Source organism: Thunnus albacares, chromosome 7 (genome assembly GCF_914725855.1).
Source record: "Thunnus albacares chromosome 7, fThuAlb1.1, whole genome shotgun sequence".
NCBI lineage: Eukaryota > Metazoa > Chordata > Actinopteri > Scombriformes > Scombridae > Thunnus > Thunnus albacares.
In genome coordinates, this window is record NC_058112.1 from 203,295 (window position 1) to 220,066 (window position 16,772).

At 38.2% G+C, this 16,772-nt stretch overlaps 1 protein-coding gene across 1 annotated transcript in view; it reads left to right on the top strand.

The window, feature by feature from the left end:
* The window catches only part of LOC122986457 (paired box protein Pax-6-like), a 44,170-nt gene that overhangs the window by 16,283 nt on the left and 11,115 nt on the right, over nucleotides 1-16,772 (top strand). Inside the window, exons 3-8 of the mRNA XM_044357748.1 lie at nucleotides 5,461-5,591; nucleotides 6,035-6,250; nucleotides 7,981-8,143; nucleotides 12,687-12,839; nucleotides 14,393-14,475; nucleotides 14,683-14,833. Coding sequence (XP_044213683.1) covers nucleotides 5,461-5,591; nucleotides 6,035-6,250; nucleotides 7,981-8,143; nucleotides 12,687-12,839; nucleotides 14,393-14,475; nucleotides 14,683-14,833 — 897 coding nt within the window. The remainder of the gene's footprint in view (nucleotides 1-5,460; nucleotides 5,592-6,034; nucleotides 6,251-7,980; nucleotides 8,144-12,686; nucleotides 12,840-14,392; nucleotides 14,476-14,682; nucleotides 14,834-16,772) is intronic.

Below are 16,772 nucleotides of genomic sequence, written 5' to 3' on the forward strand. Positions count from 1 at the left end.
TCCCACTTATTAAACCTGACAGGGCACACCTGTGAAGTGAAAACCATTTCAGGTGACTACCTCTTGAAGCTCATCAAGAGAATGCAGAGTGTGTGCAAAGCAGTAATCAGAGCAAAAGGTGGCTACTTTGAAGAAACTAGAATATAAGGCGTATTTTCAGTTTTTTTACACTTTTTTGTTAAGTACATATTTCCACATGTGTTAATTCATAGTTTTGATGCCTACAGTGTGAATCTACAATGTCAATAGTCATGAAAAGAAAGGAAACTCATTGAATGAGAAGGTGTGTCCAAACTTTTGGTCTGTACTGTACCTCATTTTTGAGGTGCTAGGAGAGCCCAAAAAATTAGCTCATGCATTAGAAATTGCATAACCTGATATCTGCTATGATCTTGGGTTTGGGTGTGGCAAAATGATTGAAGGGCTCCCCCTAGAAAATTTCAAAGTCAAAGCCCACAACTATAAATTTGATGTTGATGTACAAAATTTGGTAGGCAGATGTAAGATCTCAAGATTTAAAAAAAGCCTCTTGGAGCCAAGTCTAACAGGAAGTCAGCAGTTTTAATCTTACTGTGCAATTTTTTTGTGCAGTTTGAAGCCATTTAAAGGTGTTGTACTTTAATGTCCTTCTCCAAGAGATTTAAGCTGAGTGACATAGTTCATCAAATGTATACACAATTTCAAATATGTCATCTCCAGCACACAGGAAAAAATATTTTACCCATTCACACAGTGTCCAATAATCCTGAAAATTCAAAGCCATGCCAACAGACCTCCAATAGTGATACCACAGCTGCGGAGCTGGGCCTGTTCATCGTTACATGCAGCTTTCATATACATAGTACATTTCTGTTATAAAGTAATCTACCAAGATTGTGCACTGCGAGGTGCACCTTTTGTATTAACCAATTATATTTTCATGCGGGGATAAAGTCAGTCTGAAGGCAGTCTGAGGTGTTGAATGGTTTGTGTTTAGTGCTAACACAGCTCTAAAATGGTAGCATAGACCTGTTCAGACACTGTCAGGAGCTGCATGGCGTGTGTGATCACTTATGTGGAATGTCAATGTTGCTGATCACAGAGTACAGTTTTTGTCATTGATCTACATTTATTGTATGTTTCTGTTCTCAAAAATTATTGACCTGCCAAACAAATAGATTCTATCACCCGTGATTAAATGAAATGTTTTATGGTCATTCAGTTGTCTGACAACAGAAACAGAGTATGTCAACTAAACATTGAGTTGGTGTCTATTAAAACACAGTATGATCAGAGACACAGGAGGATACAGGACACAAATTTAACCTGCTGAGACCCAGCAGAGGAACCACACATGATGGCTGATCAACAGTTTTGCTGTTTGCTGACAGAAAGCAGGAGGAGGATTAGATGTGGCCATTTTAATGTTGTTCATGTGTTTCACTGTCACTTTATTAAATGACCTGAAAACACTAGTGTCAATGCAAGTTGTTTCCATAAACCAAACTTGCATATTCATTCAATGCAGAGAGAGTTATCCACCAAGTTGGATTGATTGAGATACATACTGTATGTCACTGAGTATTTGTCTCCATGTTTGCACTATTTGCTGTTTTGTTTCAATACACAGAACTTTGCAGTAACCCCATAGTGTTGTTAGAAGTATGATAGTGGACAGATCCCCCCTTAAATTCCAATAAGTTTCTCTGAATGTACTGATTTGCAGCAAAGCTCACTTCTTGCTTTCCTCTTTACTCATTCATGATATGAAATACATTTTTATATAATGTGTGATTTAAACTAAACAGACATGCATAGGGTATGATGTAAACAATAAATATCAACATATTATAACAGTATAATAACAGTACATGGTTGAAGGAAATTGAGGTGAAAGTTTTTGTTTTTTTTTTAAGTCAAGTTCACTTTGAGTGAGCTGATTTAACGTGAAAGCTCTCATCTGCTCTGTGTGTGTGTTTGTGCGTGTGTGCATATGTGTGTGTGTGTGTGTGTGTGTGTGTGTGTGTGTGTCACAGAGGGACCATAGCCAAATTGACTCCATATGTCTGTCTATTAATTGTGTGACAGCAGAGGAAAGCCTGGGTGTTGTCCTCTGGGAAATGACACTGTGATTAACATTTCTATGGCAAAGCGATTGAGCCTAAAACATAAAGTGAACATGATGGGAGTCAGCATGAGGGAGAGTTAAGGGGTGAAATAATCCACTGTCACACTGAAAGTCAACAGTAGCTTCCTGAGGAGCCAGAATGACTCTGGTCTGAAATTTAATTAACCAGAAGAAAAGTTCAAAGCCTTGACAGTGTGAGGCGTATTGGAAGGTAAACCATCTGTGGTCCAGGTCATCCATCGGTTTTTCCAGTGGAGTAGCTCCACTGCAAAGGAGGAGGGGGTTGGAGTCAGAGAGAGTCTGCATTTGCCCCTCCCCTTTGTCCTCTAGATGCATATAAATGAATGAAAAATAGACCCAGAGCAGGTCTGTCTTCTTTGTTAATTAAATAACTAATTATTTCATTAACCAGTAAAGATATGATTACAAAGACTTCGAGGAAATTACCATTTACCTTTAGCTCAATTTCACTGTTGTTATATTACTGCTGCTAATGCTGCCTTTTTGTGTGTGAACATTCTCTCTGTTACTGTATGTTCCCTTCTTTGCTGCATGAATTTCAGAATGTAACCTCTGTCTCCTGTGTCTTTTGTCACCACTTTGACAATGTATGTAGCAGGGGTGTGCCCGTATACAAATACATTATTCAGCAAAGCACAAATAGTGGGTTTTTGACGAATATTTGTTTCATACAAACATTTCAAAAATTATTTGTTTTTGGGAAGAAAAAAAAGCCCATGTCAAATACCAGCACACAGGTTGGTTACATCGCTATCTCAGCCTGTCTCCTCTGCTCTGTTGTTACATCTATCAGCAGGTCTCAACAAGGGGAGTCACATCCACCTGCTATTTTCTATGCCTTCATTTCAGATTTGAGTGGCTGTGTTTGCTCAAAAGATTTGTGCTTTGTCTTGTAGTTGCGCTTCACAATCACCATGGTCTCAGAACATATGAGACATACTGGTTTGCCTGTAGGAAAAATGAACATGTAAGAGTCTGTCCATTCATGATTAAAAGTTCTGTTTTCACTGTCTATTTTCTCTTTTTAGAGCAAGCCATTTGAAATTACTTTTCTCTGACCTGCTTGTTTCTCCAACTGCTGTCTCTCATCTCTCTCTTGTGTGTGCATCTCACTGGAGTCACAATGCTTATCAGAATGCACAGATTTGATTGGCTGAGTAGCATCACATGAGATGATTTACAATGCATGCAATTGATCTGTGAGCTTAGAAGATGCTAGAAAAGCTGCACCAGTTAAAATAGAAATGCTCTGTCAAAATTTAATAATTCTCAATAATTTATTGGTTATATGTCCATGTCCGGATAGGACAGCATCTGGGTCTGGGCCCAGACCGCAGTCCACCTATTAATGACCTTGGGTCTAGGGTTTTATTATGTTTAATTATGTTAGGGAAAAATTATGGTTTTGGTTAAAAGAAACCAAAGTTGACCTTTGGTATAAAATAGGAAACCAAAAGTAGTCTCCCATCTGTACCTCAGAGATAAAGCTGAGCCACTGACATAAGCGCTCTCAAGGGACTCTCCATAACCTGTTGTTCCCCTTCTCCTTTCCACAAAGTTAGGTTGTAAAAAATAGGCAATAAATGAAAAGTGCAAAGCAAGAATCGACTTTGAAGTTATTCTCTACACATTACACACTGTGCTGTCTCTGTGTTATGGGTGTATAAATAAGTAGAAGTCTGTCTGTACATTTGGGATGCACTTGGTTTTAGCTCAGTAGTCAGCACAGTTGCCTAAAATCTGCAAGTGCCATAAGATAATAAGTAAAAAAAGTACCCTCTTAAGTTCTTGAATTGAATTACATTGATTTTTCTGTATTCCAGTACAGTTTCTTGAGATACACTCATCTCTAGAGAATGCTGATGTTTGTTTGAAACAGATTTTTTAAGAAGGTCTCTTGAATAAAATGGGAATTTTTGCAGTGTGTTTGCCACCTCGCCTATATATTTAGAGTGCAAGAAACATTGCTATTCATCCTTCTGTTGATGACTGAATGGAGCATCTAATGAAACCTCTTCCTCCAACCTCCTTTGTGTGTGTTGGCTGGTTGTATGATTTATTGAGAGGTTTATAAATCTGCAATATGCTTTCCCCCACAGAGCCATTAACAGACAATAGACAATTGATTTGGTGTAAATCCCTTCTTAACCTGCACAGTGTCACAGCAAAAACTGCTGTTGCTGAGGGGAACATATCAGACTTGCAACATGTTGATCAGCAGACAGAGCATTTCAAATTTCACACAAAAACCTACAGAACTGCTTGTCTGCAGCTTGATCTTTTCCACTTACAACAGCTTTTGTCCCCCTCCTGTTAAAGTTGGAGTTTGGCTTAAGTGCTTCAACTTAACAGTGTACTCTTAACTGCGCCGCTGCCAAAAGTGTAGATGACCAAATGCTCTGACATGTTTATTTAAACCCAGCTCATCTGAGTTTACCAGGCCTGGGAGTGTTTTGCCCCTAGTTACGCCTCTCAGGCTGTGCCCAAATCCCCACACTCCTCAGGTGGGATTGACAGAACCACCAACACTGTTGCATGTTTGATGACAACAGTTTGATGGATGGATCATATTTTGGGCTGTATGACCATGTGTAATTATAATTAACACTTACAGTTAACACTTATTCCAAAACAATACTATTTTAAAGGAAGTAAAATAAGGTGTTTCAAATTGTATATTACGGTAAAAAAAACCCCAAAAAACCCTTTTTTGATTCAGTGTCATGTCCATGAAGTCAAATTAGATTTTCAATTGTGGTAATGAATCAACACATAATCTGTATTTTTGATGGTATTTCTGAAAAAGAGAGCCTCAATATTAGTGAAAGTTAGTTAGTTAAATAAAAGTTACAAAAATGTCTTTAGATATACACATTCTGTATATAAATGAATAGTGGTTTGGCAGCAGTCTGAATTTAGATCATATTGCTTTATCTGAGTAAAGATAATATTCATTTATAGTTGTAGACTTCGGTGTAGTCAGAAACATCTGTCCTTACATGTAAAGGGCATGGGCCAGAATCAGTAATATTCAATGTATTACTGCAACACACCCTTAACATCTTAAGAAGCTGGATTATAACATTAAAATTTTAAAGTTTTGCGTGTAAAGACAGAAAAATCTTCCATAAAACACGTGTGACAAGATGTTTTTGGCCTTTGTTCTCTTCATCACACCTGCTGTCCTCTCTCCTCTTCTAATGCATGTGCCTGGTCAGTGTAGCTAATCAGCTCATTGTAGTTAGACTTCTGTGTTCATTACTTCTCAGATTCCCCTGCTTTAAACCAAAAAAACCTGAAAACTTTTTTTTGTTTTGTGTGTGTGTGTGTAGGTCACAGTGGAGTAAACCAGCTGGGAGGTGTGTTTGTGAATGGGAGACCTTTACCTGATTCTACCAGGCAGAAGATAGTGGAGCTGGCACACAGTGGAGCTCGACCCTGTGACATATCCAGAATACTACAGGTAAACTCATCAACTTTATGCACTTCACTAACAATGGTAGTGGGGTTAGGTGTTCTGCATCCAGTTGCCCTGAGTAAGTCATTGTACATCAAGACTGTCTTCACAGAAGAAAAATTATGGCATCTCAAATGCTTAAATGTGACCTATGTTTACATTTAACTGACACGCTCTGGTGTAACTTATGACTGCTGTTTGTCAGGAACAAAGGAGAAAGCGGTGTGACATTGACACAAAGCCACTATGCTGTGTAGCAAGGAGGTCGGATATTGGGTTGATAAAGTGACTTTGACATGGGAGACCACTGCTGGTTCTTACCATTAGTCAAAGTGTTCTATACACCATTGCCATGATCATTCCCTAGATTTTAAAATCATCTACAAAACTTGGTACTTCACCCCATTTGCCCTTGTGATAAATAATGCGTGTGCTGTTTTTGTGTCCAGGTGTCTAATGGCTGTGTGAGTAAGATCTTGGGCCGGTATTACGAGACAGGCTCGATCCGTCCTCGTGCAATCGGAGGGAGTAAACCCAGGGTGGCCACTCCTGAGGTGGTGGGTAAGATTGCACAGTACAAGAGAGAGTGTCCGTCCATCTTCGCCTGGGAGATCAGAGACCGACTGCTGGCAGAGGGAGTCTGCACCAATGACAATATACCCAGTGTAAGGTTTTTAAATCTTCTGTTCTTCATGTCAGTTAGAGGTCTGGGCAGATGTTAGCTGGGTTGCTTTTTATTTTTTTACAGGTTGCAGGAGGGCACAGCTGGTCAAACTTTAATGCATAGTCATGGTGCCAGCTGTATAGCCCTATGTAGCATGCCACGAATGCTCCAACTTGCTAACTGCTAACAACCAGTACATAATAGCTCTGTTACATTGTAACAGAAGGCTTGCAGGTAGGCTTGGTACCAGTAGTTTGTGGGAGTGGGCACCTGTGACACAAAAACCGGCACCAACAATGCAGTCTTAAAAGCAAACAGACCATTAATATCAATGTCTTTTAAATAGCATATTTTAAATCGCATATTTGATATATTGTCGAATTTCACAATCTGATGCTTTTCCAACCCATGATGCCTCTGTTATATGACTACACACTGATTGAAAGCTCTGTATGTAGAGCAGCTAGCTCAATTCATGAATTAATATGGGTTAGGTTAAGTAAAAAGTAGCAAAATACACCTTCAAACTTTTTTTAAATAGTGATGGTTGCTATAAAAGTAAAAATTGTAACACTAAAAACTCTAAACCTAATGTGTGCAAACAGTTGAATGGCCACTACTTTTTACTGAAGATCACAAATTGCAATGCTTCTGAGATAACTGCCATGTAAATTATTAATTTGATACTTGTCATAAAACCATGATGCTACTGGAGTCTTAACGTCAGCTTCCTTCTTCTCACACTGTTATGCAAAGGTCTAAAACTCAATGTGGACACACAATAAATTTCAACTATATACAAGCCCTCCGCTCCCTCGTACCCGTCTACTCTCATGCTCTGTCTGCTTTGTAATGTAATGCTGCTTGAGATTGTATTTCTGGAGAAGAGCAGCTTTCTACGTGTTGGTGAAAAAAGAAGTCTAAACTCCGCTTAAAAATAATCAATTTGAAGATCTGTTTTTCAGGTCAACCTTTCTTTTAAGTTTACAAAGAGACTTTTTGGTGTCCGATGGGCTGCAGTAAATCAGAGTGTTGCTAGTCAAAAAGAAACTACATCAAACATGCCTTACAAAATATGGATTACATCTATAAAGGTTCTACACAATTCATTGGCCAGATGAGAGGATTTATGCATTTGTGCTTTCAGGCCAGCTGCTCTCTTTTTCTTTCAACATTCTCTCACCGTCCGTGACTCTTTGAACAAGATCAGAGACTACTTCAACCTCCACAGTAGGGTATTGTTGGAAAGATGCTCATGGCTGAAGTTTGGTGGTTGAAAATGTTGTCATCTGTTGCATTCCTCTGTATCAAATCAACCAGTCAAACAGATAATATGAGCCCAGTTTAAAAGGACACTTTGGTTTTGAACTGGATCTGATCCATGTGTGGGAAGTCATTCTATTAACTCATAGTAGATTTAATGATTAATGTGTAATGTAAAATTAATTATGTCATGTAAAAATGGAATTGCTGAGACACTGACATGACAGGTGTAGCTTCTACAGTACACAAAGCCTTTAACATTACCCTGTGATGTGGAAGAAACAGACCACATTAAATCTCTGTAGTGTTTCCTTTAATGGACACAATGAGGCTGGCTGAAGGTTGAGTGGGCCATTAATGCTTTAGTTTTTGACAGTGTTTGGTTCAACAGCTCCTGTCCAGCAATATCCATATCTAACAAAATAGTTGTAGTTTGTTTAATAATCATGTTATTGTGTTCGTCACCAGGTTTCATCAATAAATCGAGTGCTCAGGAACTTGGCCAGTGACAAGCAGCAAATGGGCACAGTGGGAGCTGAAGGAATGTTTGACAAACTCAAGATGCTAAGTGGACAAACTACCTGGGGAGGACGTTCAGGGTGGTATCCTGGGACTATACTCACTACCACTGGTAAGACACTAATTCATACTACTTTGAACAATAGTACAACTGCTATTTTACTGCTACTACATTACTAGGGCAACACTCACTACCAGTAACACTACTAAGACACTAAGGGCACTATTTTCCTGCCAACACAAAGCCAGCGCAAGTTCAAATGCAGTCTTGCAATTTTCCTCAGGCGCAAACCTATTTTTTGTGTCTGGTAATTTCCTGGCACCAAACGAACGTATCTGCACTGACGTGGTAGGACAGGCACAGCTGAGGCTGTGTTTATGCTAACTAGGTGGTGCAGTGCAATTTTGGTGCTCATTTTGATGAAACTGCATTCATGTTAAAACCAACTCTTAGCACACATTTTAATTTTAATGTTGGCAGAGGTGCATGCACACAGACATCTCTAAAATTTCAAAACACCTTAATTTATGTTCAGTTTTCCCCCTTTCAGTTCAGCTCAGAATGATACATTTGTTTCATCTACAGTCTCTGATTTGAGAAAGAGGTTGTGTATAACTTTATGCATAGATGGCACAGCAGAGATGACTTCATTCATTATTTACTAAATATGACAGGATCTGACAGTACTTAATATTCTGTATTTTCTCAACATCAGGCTGAAAAACTGACTCAGACTCAGTTTAACAATAAGTTTAACAGTAAATTTAACAGTTAGTTTAACAATAAAATAATTTGAAGTAACATAGGTGTCCTCAGGATGCGCCCTGAGCGCCATCAAATTTGTCTGGACATTCTGATTAGTAGTGTAAATGCAATGCGGCCTGGACCACACTGAGGGACCACCTACTCAACTATATATATATATATATATATATATATATATATATATATATATATACACACACACACACACACACACACACATATATATATATATATATATATATATATATATATATATATATATACACACAGTACTGTGCAGCAACAAGAAGAATGATGAGTCCTGCAACAGATGGTATGATATGGCCCCCACAGAGACCTGATCTCAACATCATGGAGTCAATCTAGGATTACATGAAGAAGCACCTGAGATGGCATAAATAATAAATCCACAGAAGAACATTCTTTCTCCAGGATGGTTACAACAACCTACCTGCAAGTTACCATGAAAAACTATGTTAAAGTGTACCGAGGAGAACTGCTGCTATTTTAAAGGCAAAGCTGCTCACAGCAAATATTGATTTCATTTAGGTTTCTGCTGTTTACTCAACTTTGTAAGAAGTTATAAAACAATTTATAGCAATATTTCTGGAAGCATTCTCACTTTACTTTTAGTGTCTAAGACTTTTGCACAGTACTATATATACACATATATATATTCTGATGCAGCACTAGAGCAAATCAATAGGACGGGCATTTGATTTTTGTACAGGGGCACATTGCATTGTATATTTCTTTATCCTGTTATCAAACATGTTGAACACAGTTTTGGACAGAGCGGACACCAGGTCCTCCCGCCAGTCAATAACAAACAAATTTGGTCTTTGCAAATAGAAGTGATGTCTGTGTTTATTTGCATATAGAGCGGGGGAACTGAGATCCGATCACAAGTGGTCACTCAGGATGCATGTGGAGACGTATTTTAATGCCAGGTGTAAACAGACATAAAGCTGTCCACTTGTGGTTGGATCACATGGGACAGATGTTAATGCCAGGTGTAAAGAGGGCCTAAATCAGTTCTGATCTGACCCATTATTATAAAACCTAACCTGACCTGTGATCAAATACAAACTCAAAGCTGCTGCTGTGCAGTACTGGCAAGGGCTTGGAGCACAGGGTACTGTGGGAGCGCACAACTGTAAAAATAAACTATAAAAATGAATAAGTTAAATGTAAAAAAACAACTTTGGTTTTCTCCTGCTCCACCCAACTTGATGGTAGAGGGTCACAATCACACCTCTCCAAAAATCCTGCTTACCATACACACAGTTGGCACAGCATGGATACCTTCATTCATTATTTAAATATTTGGACAAAACAGTGATAGAACTTATGTGCTTTTCAAACACTAACCATCAAATTTACAACCCCAATTTTGTATGTTTGGGATATTGTATGAGGACTGTTTATTTTTTTTCCATCTGCACCTACGTTCTATTTCAGCAAAAATAGGGCCCTAAGGGTGCTCTTTTCAATAAGATTTTACAAGACTCCTGGCACAAGTGCACAGTGCACAAAAACTGTTATAATATAACGGAACATTTAGATCTCAGGATGACAACTGAGCCAAATCCATCCACTCATGCAGACCATAATATGCAGCTGAAACCTCTACAAAAAGGTAGTGAATGGACCTTGAGTTATTTAGTTAATATTTTTGTTGTATTTTTTTTTTCTCTTACCCACAGTCTGATGTTGGAAAAAAGACCAAAGAATTCTACATTTATTTTCTGAAAAAAAAACACAGCCACATCCAGTTATACTGTCGGTTGTTTAGTAAAAGGTGTTCTCATGACTGAAACCACTTGGACGCCATAATGTGAAGTCAACCTCCTCTGGTGGAAATGTGAATCCCAAACAAGTTGTAATTGATGGTAACAGAAGCATCTTGGTTTGTAGGCCATGGATTATTGTGATACTGATGCACTGCACACAGTGTTCCAATACCTATTCAGTGGTGCCCATTCATTGTAGTGTAAGGTCATCTTCATGTTGTGTGGCCCACAGGTGTATTAGTGTCACTTTTCCTGTTCCTGCCTGCAAAGATTTTACAAATTTTAAAACTTTTAAAAAATATTTGTGCCACAATTTAGACATTCAGAGGCATCCACAGCACAAAATGAAGGCCTGGAATAATAGCTATTAAAGTTGCAACACTTAATGTGATGTTGCCATAGAAAGGGCACTAAAACTGAAATTATGCTGGCTTCATCTAAGATTGTATCCAAGATTTTTATATGATTGCTAAAGTTAGGCATGATTTATAACAAATGAACAAAAAATGTCTATCACCTTTGCATCTGTATTTATTTGTATTTTATTCTGAGAGCGACAGCTGCACCAAATTTCCCCTCCAACCTGAAAAATGTACTAAAAAATCATTATTATTTTATGGCACAGAGGAAACACTGTATAGAGTGGACACCTTCTTTCCTTTTTCCCTCAAAGTGTTGGCTGTTGGCCCCATTTGCTCTGGGACAAGGCTCATATGCTGCTGCTTCTCCTCTAGCAGCACCCTGGGATTACAACAGTGAGACAAAGTCATGCTATACTACCATGGCTGCTGCCTCTCCATCAGTCAACAGCATGTTTGTGCCTTTGTGTGTGTGTATGTGTGTGTGTGTGTGTGTGTGTGTGTGTGTGTGTGTGGGTGAGTTGGTGTGTAGGGGAGGGGAGAGGAGAGGCAGTGTCTGGTCTCATTTGTGTCTCTTTCTGCCTGACTGACTGTGACACTGAGCAATAGCTTCATTCTGTTTTGCAGTCTGTGTCTGCTGGGGATAATGAATAATTAGGCTAGCACCACAAATAACATATGTTCCACAGGGAGCTGGAGTCAAGCTCCCCTCTGTTTAGAGATCACATGTTGGAGATCTCCGCTCTGAAGAACCTTGTACCTTCACTCATCCTTCACTGATTTGCATGGTTTGATTGCAAATGAAGTAGAACATCATGGATTTGAGATTTACATATTGCATTTTCTACTCTGATCAAGGCCAGAGCTTTAATATATATACTGCAATCACTGCTGGAGTTGTTATTGCTGATATACCTGCTAGATAAATTACTGATAGAAGATAGTAAGCTTTCACATCACTGTCTCTGCAGCTCTTACTGTCCCATTCTGCACTTACGCCTTTAAAACCACTCTTACAACATTTTATTCATTTTCAATCAATTTCTCTTATCAAACATGAATAAACAGGAACAAAACACAAGTACAGAAGTTAAAGACTTATATTAAAGTCCCAATCAGTAATTTTTATTCACATATATAAACAAAGACTTTGACTCACAGTATCACAGTATAGATTAATATTATGTGTTCCTTTTTTCCCAGCTTTCCATCATTGCAAGGCCTTGGGATATTACATGAGAGGAGCCAAGAAACAGAAAGGGCTCGACTTACAGTATTACAGTAAAAAGGTTGTCTTCAGTTAGCCTGAACAGCTGATTAAGGTTCGAGCAGTTCCACAAACCCTCTCAAAGCTAAAGGGATCAGGACATTGTAAACCTGGTTTAAACAATCCACATAACTGCACAATATATGCATAAGTTTAAACCACAGGTGTGACACATTTACAGGTAAACAGACAACTACACAATTACCACTGTGAAACACTATTGTACAAAAGTAAAATGCTTTTTTCAAGCATGAGCAAATGTTCTGTAGAATGATCAGAAAAGGCAAAATGTAACTTGGAACATAAACTCAAATACTGTACTAGAGCAAACTTTACTGGAGCATTTCCACTTTGTAATCTTTCTAAATGAAATGTGCTACACTTTTAACACCACTGTATTTATCTGATGGACTTGCAGATTCATATTCCTAATTCTGTGTGTTTGATTATTCCCTCCTTCCATGCTGCAGAATGTTCACAGGCAGAGGGAGGGGAGAACACAATATCAGTGAGTTCCAATGGTGAGGATTCAGAGGAGACTCAGATGAGGCTTCAGCTGAAGAGGAAACTGCAGAGAAACAGAACATCGTTCACACAGGACCAGATAGACGCACTGGAAAAAGGTGTTGATCAGTACATTATACACCATTTCTCATTTCTCTTCAAAATAAAGTTAGCAATTTGTGCTAATTACTGAAATGTCTATATAGTCTTTCATTCTTATGTATATTCATTTGAGTGTGCAGATTATAGTGTGCACAAGTTTGTTTTTGTACTTACAATGTACAAAGGAAAAAATGGGACATTTCCAGAACAGGTCCCACACTGACACAAAGCCCAGTGACAGCTTAGAAAGAAATTTGACTGTATCCAATCAGGAATGGTAGATGCTAATGTCTGGCTGAAGAACAGACTTGTCTATCATATCCTTTTTGCTGTCATACAGTACATGTGATAGCATGTTCATGCTTAGTTTACTGTCATACAGTACATGTATATTATTGTGTTCATGTTCACCATCACTGACATCCAGTGCATGTTGTACTTGATGCTTGCAGAATTTCACATCATCATGTTAACATCTGGGGTTTGGTCTGGTGTGACTGGGCTGAACTGATTCTCACTTACATCTTATTACTAAACCTAAGAGACTGTACAAAATAATTGGGGTGGGGAGATAGGGTGTTCATCTAACTCTCAGCAAGAAAGCAAATATCTAATATCCATAAATATTCATTATATTCTCAGTTTCTTCAGATGAAATATTGGTTCTATTACCTAGCTGATTGTGATGAGAAAATTAAAGCCCTGAAACAGAAGTACTGTTAGTAACTTGCATATGGCAAAATGCACATTAAACCATCGCTATAACTAACTATTTAAAATTATTTGATCCATTTTTTTTACAATCTTGTAAACAAAGACTGATATAAAATGTAAATCTGGGATGAGAAAAAGTCAAAAGACCCTCTTGTACTTCCCCCCAAACCATGCTCCCTTCAGCAAGAACACAAAATGCATAACTCTCTTTTCAGTTTTCATGAATAATTTTTCCCAAGTGCATAAGTTCCCAAGATCATGTCTGCCTGTGCAAGACATATTTCCACTGTGTGTTGTCAGAATTAGCTGAATTAGCACAAAATACAAGAGAGTACCATGTAAAGTGATAGAAAGACAGCACACACACTCAGAAGCATATAAACATAGCAGAGGAATAACTGTATCGCAAAAAAAGATAAGAACATAACTTTCACTCATGTATTTTCCTTTGACAAGGTCTCATGCACAGTGCTTCAGTTATCTGTGGCAACAGCTGACAGTGAAGTACAATTTGGAGATTAAAATCTTAAGAATATAAGCTGAAATGGTTTGGTGAAGATGGCCAAGCATAGAAAAGGAGTACGAAAGAGTACAGTTTAGAATAGGCCTACATTGCTCTGATCATAACATTAGTTGTGCATGTATCCAGCCAGAAAGGAATACTGACTGTGAGAACTGATTCAGTGAAGCATCTGTTAAAGAGTAGCAGCCACTCACAGCACTTCATTACTTCTGATGATGGGAATCAATACTTCACTATCTTCACATCACTCTAACCTTAGTCTTCTGATATCCATGAATTAGACACAGCGCAACTAATATTATCATGTAATGACACAATGTGTTTTGGCTCCAGAATTTGAAAGGACTCATTATCCAGATGTGTTTGCCCGAGAGCGCCTTGCCAACAAAATAGACCTACCAGAGGCACGGATACAGGTAAGTTGTATCATTTATAGGATTACAGCTCTGTGTGTGTGTGTGTGTGTGTGTGTGTGTGTGAGAGAGAGAGAGAGAGAGAGAGTCTGTAATGTAATAATGCATGATTTGTGTTGAACACCTAACATTACTAAAATGAAATTAATCATGATAAGTTGCCTTAACCTTGCAATAACCAGTGTTTTTCCATGTTTGTGGCATGTGTAGGTTTGGTTTTCCAACAGAAGAGCAAAGTGGAGAAGAGAGGAGAAGCTGAGAAATCAACGTCGTCAGGTGTCCAACTCCTCCAACCATATTCCCATCAGCAGCAGCTTCAACGCCAGTGTTTACCAGACTCTACCACAACCTACTACACCAGGTATTGATTAGGACAGATACTATAAGTACATATAGCCTACTACACATTTGACTAGCACTTATTATGAGCATAATAATTGTATCAATATTGTTTTTAAGGGTAGTTTTTAATATGTGTCAACAGACCTTTTACCCAGGGGACATTTTGACTTGTCATAGTAGGAAAAGCACAGGTGTTGCTAATAACAAAGACAAAGTTTCAGCCATCATTCATTTTATTATTTGCGAATGTGCTTTTCCCACTGTGACATGTCAAAATGTTGTGAGAAAAGCCTGTTGACAGTGGCTGTGTTCAGTCAGTTGCAGTGGATTCCTGCAGACAGAACGGGTCAGTCCAAGTGAATTTTATTTGCCATCGGTGGAGTCCTGTGCAGATATTTACAGTGGACATAAATATCTGGACAAAGTGGAAATAAAAAAAAAAATAAATAAAAATAACTAACTAACCAAAAATAACCCTTTTCTCAAAAATAGGAGAATACACACACAAAAAAAAGAAATCAACTCTAAATTGCACTTTGGCTATGCCCCCTGAGATTAGGCCCAAAGCAGGAGCTGCAGACTGAAGCTGTGTCTGTCTCCTGATGAAGCCTCGAGTCACCCCAGACTTCTCCCTTTTATACAGTTGGACTCCACCTACTCAAGAGAACAATATCAATTATTTCTTACAAAACACTCACAAGGACAGCAGTGTTAAATAACAATATACCATCAATTAGAAATTCATTTAAGTTTACTCTAAAATATGTTTTTCCTTAAAAAGAGCACTTTAACAGTCAAATCCCCGAAAAGAGGCAAAACACCCCTCCCACTCTACCGCACTAAGTCTCTTCCCCTGGGAACACCTCCACTTAACCATGTGGACTGCACTAACTCCAGTTTGCCAGTTCCTGGTCTTACAGAAGAAGAGAAAGCACAACAGGGGAAACAGGTGAAGCACAATTGAAACTCAATAAACTGAGTACTTGTCAGACAACTACAATGTGTCTTCACAACATTTTAAATGTGTGCATTCTACAAGTCAATTTTAACAAACACCTACACACCAAGTAAACAAGCTGTTGCATAAAAACCTCTAACCAACAAGAAGATTGAGAGGAGAGGGCTGCTAATGCATGTGTGTGTGCGTGTAGTATATGCCCTACTTTAGGGCATGGGGCTTCCCCGTGACCGTTCCTGATGTAAATTGTCATTCTGACAGTGTTCGACTTTATTCTAGTTAGACAAAGGTTGCTTCTATGGCTCCCTCTATTTACACAGCATTTAACACTTGAGAACTTTGACTTCTTTTGCTCAACAAAAAACATATTTTGTAGTAAAACATGTTGATATTTCTCAGAGTCAAGTATCAAAAAGTATCTTTTGTTTATCAGTACTTTGGTATTGTATCAGCAATAGTATTGGAAAATGTCAAATACCCTAATAATAACCCAGTTTCACAGTGAAAAAACAAGAGAGGTTAATAGAAATCTCTCAGACCAATCTTGCATTATAATCTACTTCTCTCCTCTGCCCTATCATAAACACCATACATTCCAAAAACTCACCAAAATTGCCATGATTTTGCTAAATACACAGCATGGTTAGCTGTAAGTCACGTGCATATCTTTTGCCATTGCTTGCTGATGTTGGCTCATATACAAATGTTAGCTGTGTATTTAACCATATTTTGGTAACTGATTTTAACCATATGAAATAGTTTGTGACATTGAAAAATGTCACATTGGAACAGTTTGAAATCATATTTACACATACTAAGAGTTTATTGCTTAATGATTCCCCTTGTCAGTCCTCGCAAAGATCAAAATTGCAAAATCTAGAGGTAACAAATAATAGACTTGTATAATACAGCTATGTTATTGTATATGACTGAATCCCAATGATATTTAGGTATCTGAGGACCAATAACCTCCTCTAATAGCTTCTAACTAACTGGTGGC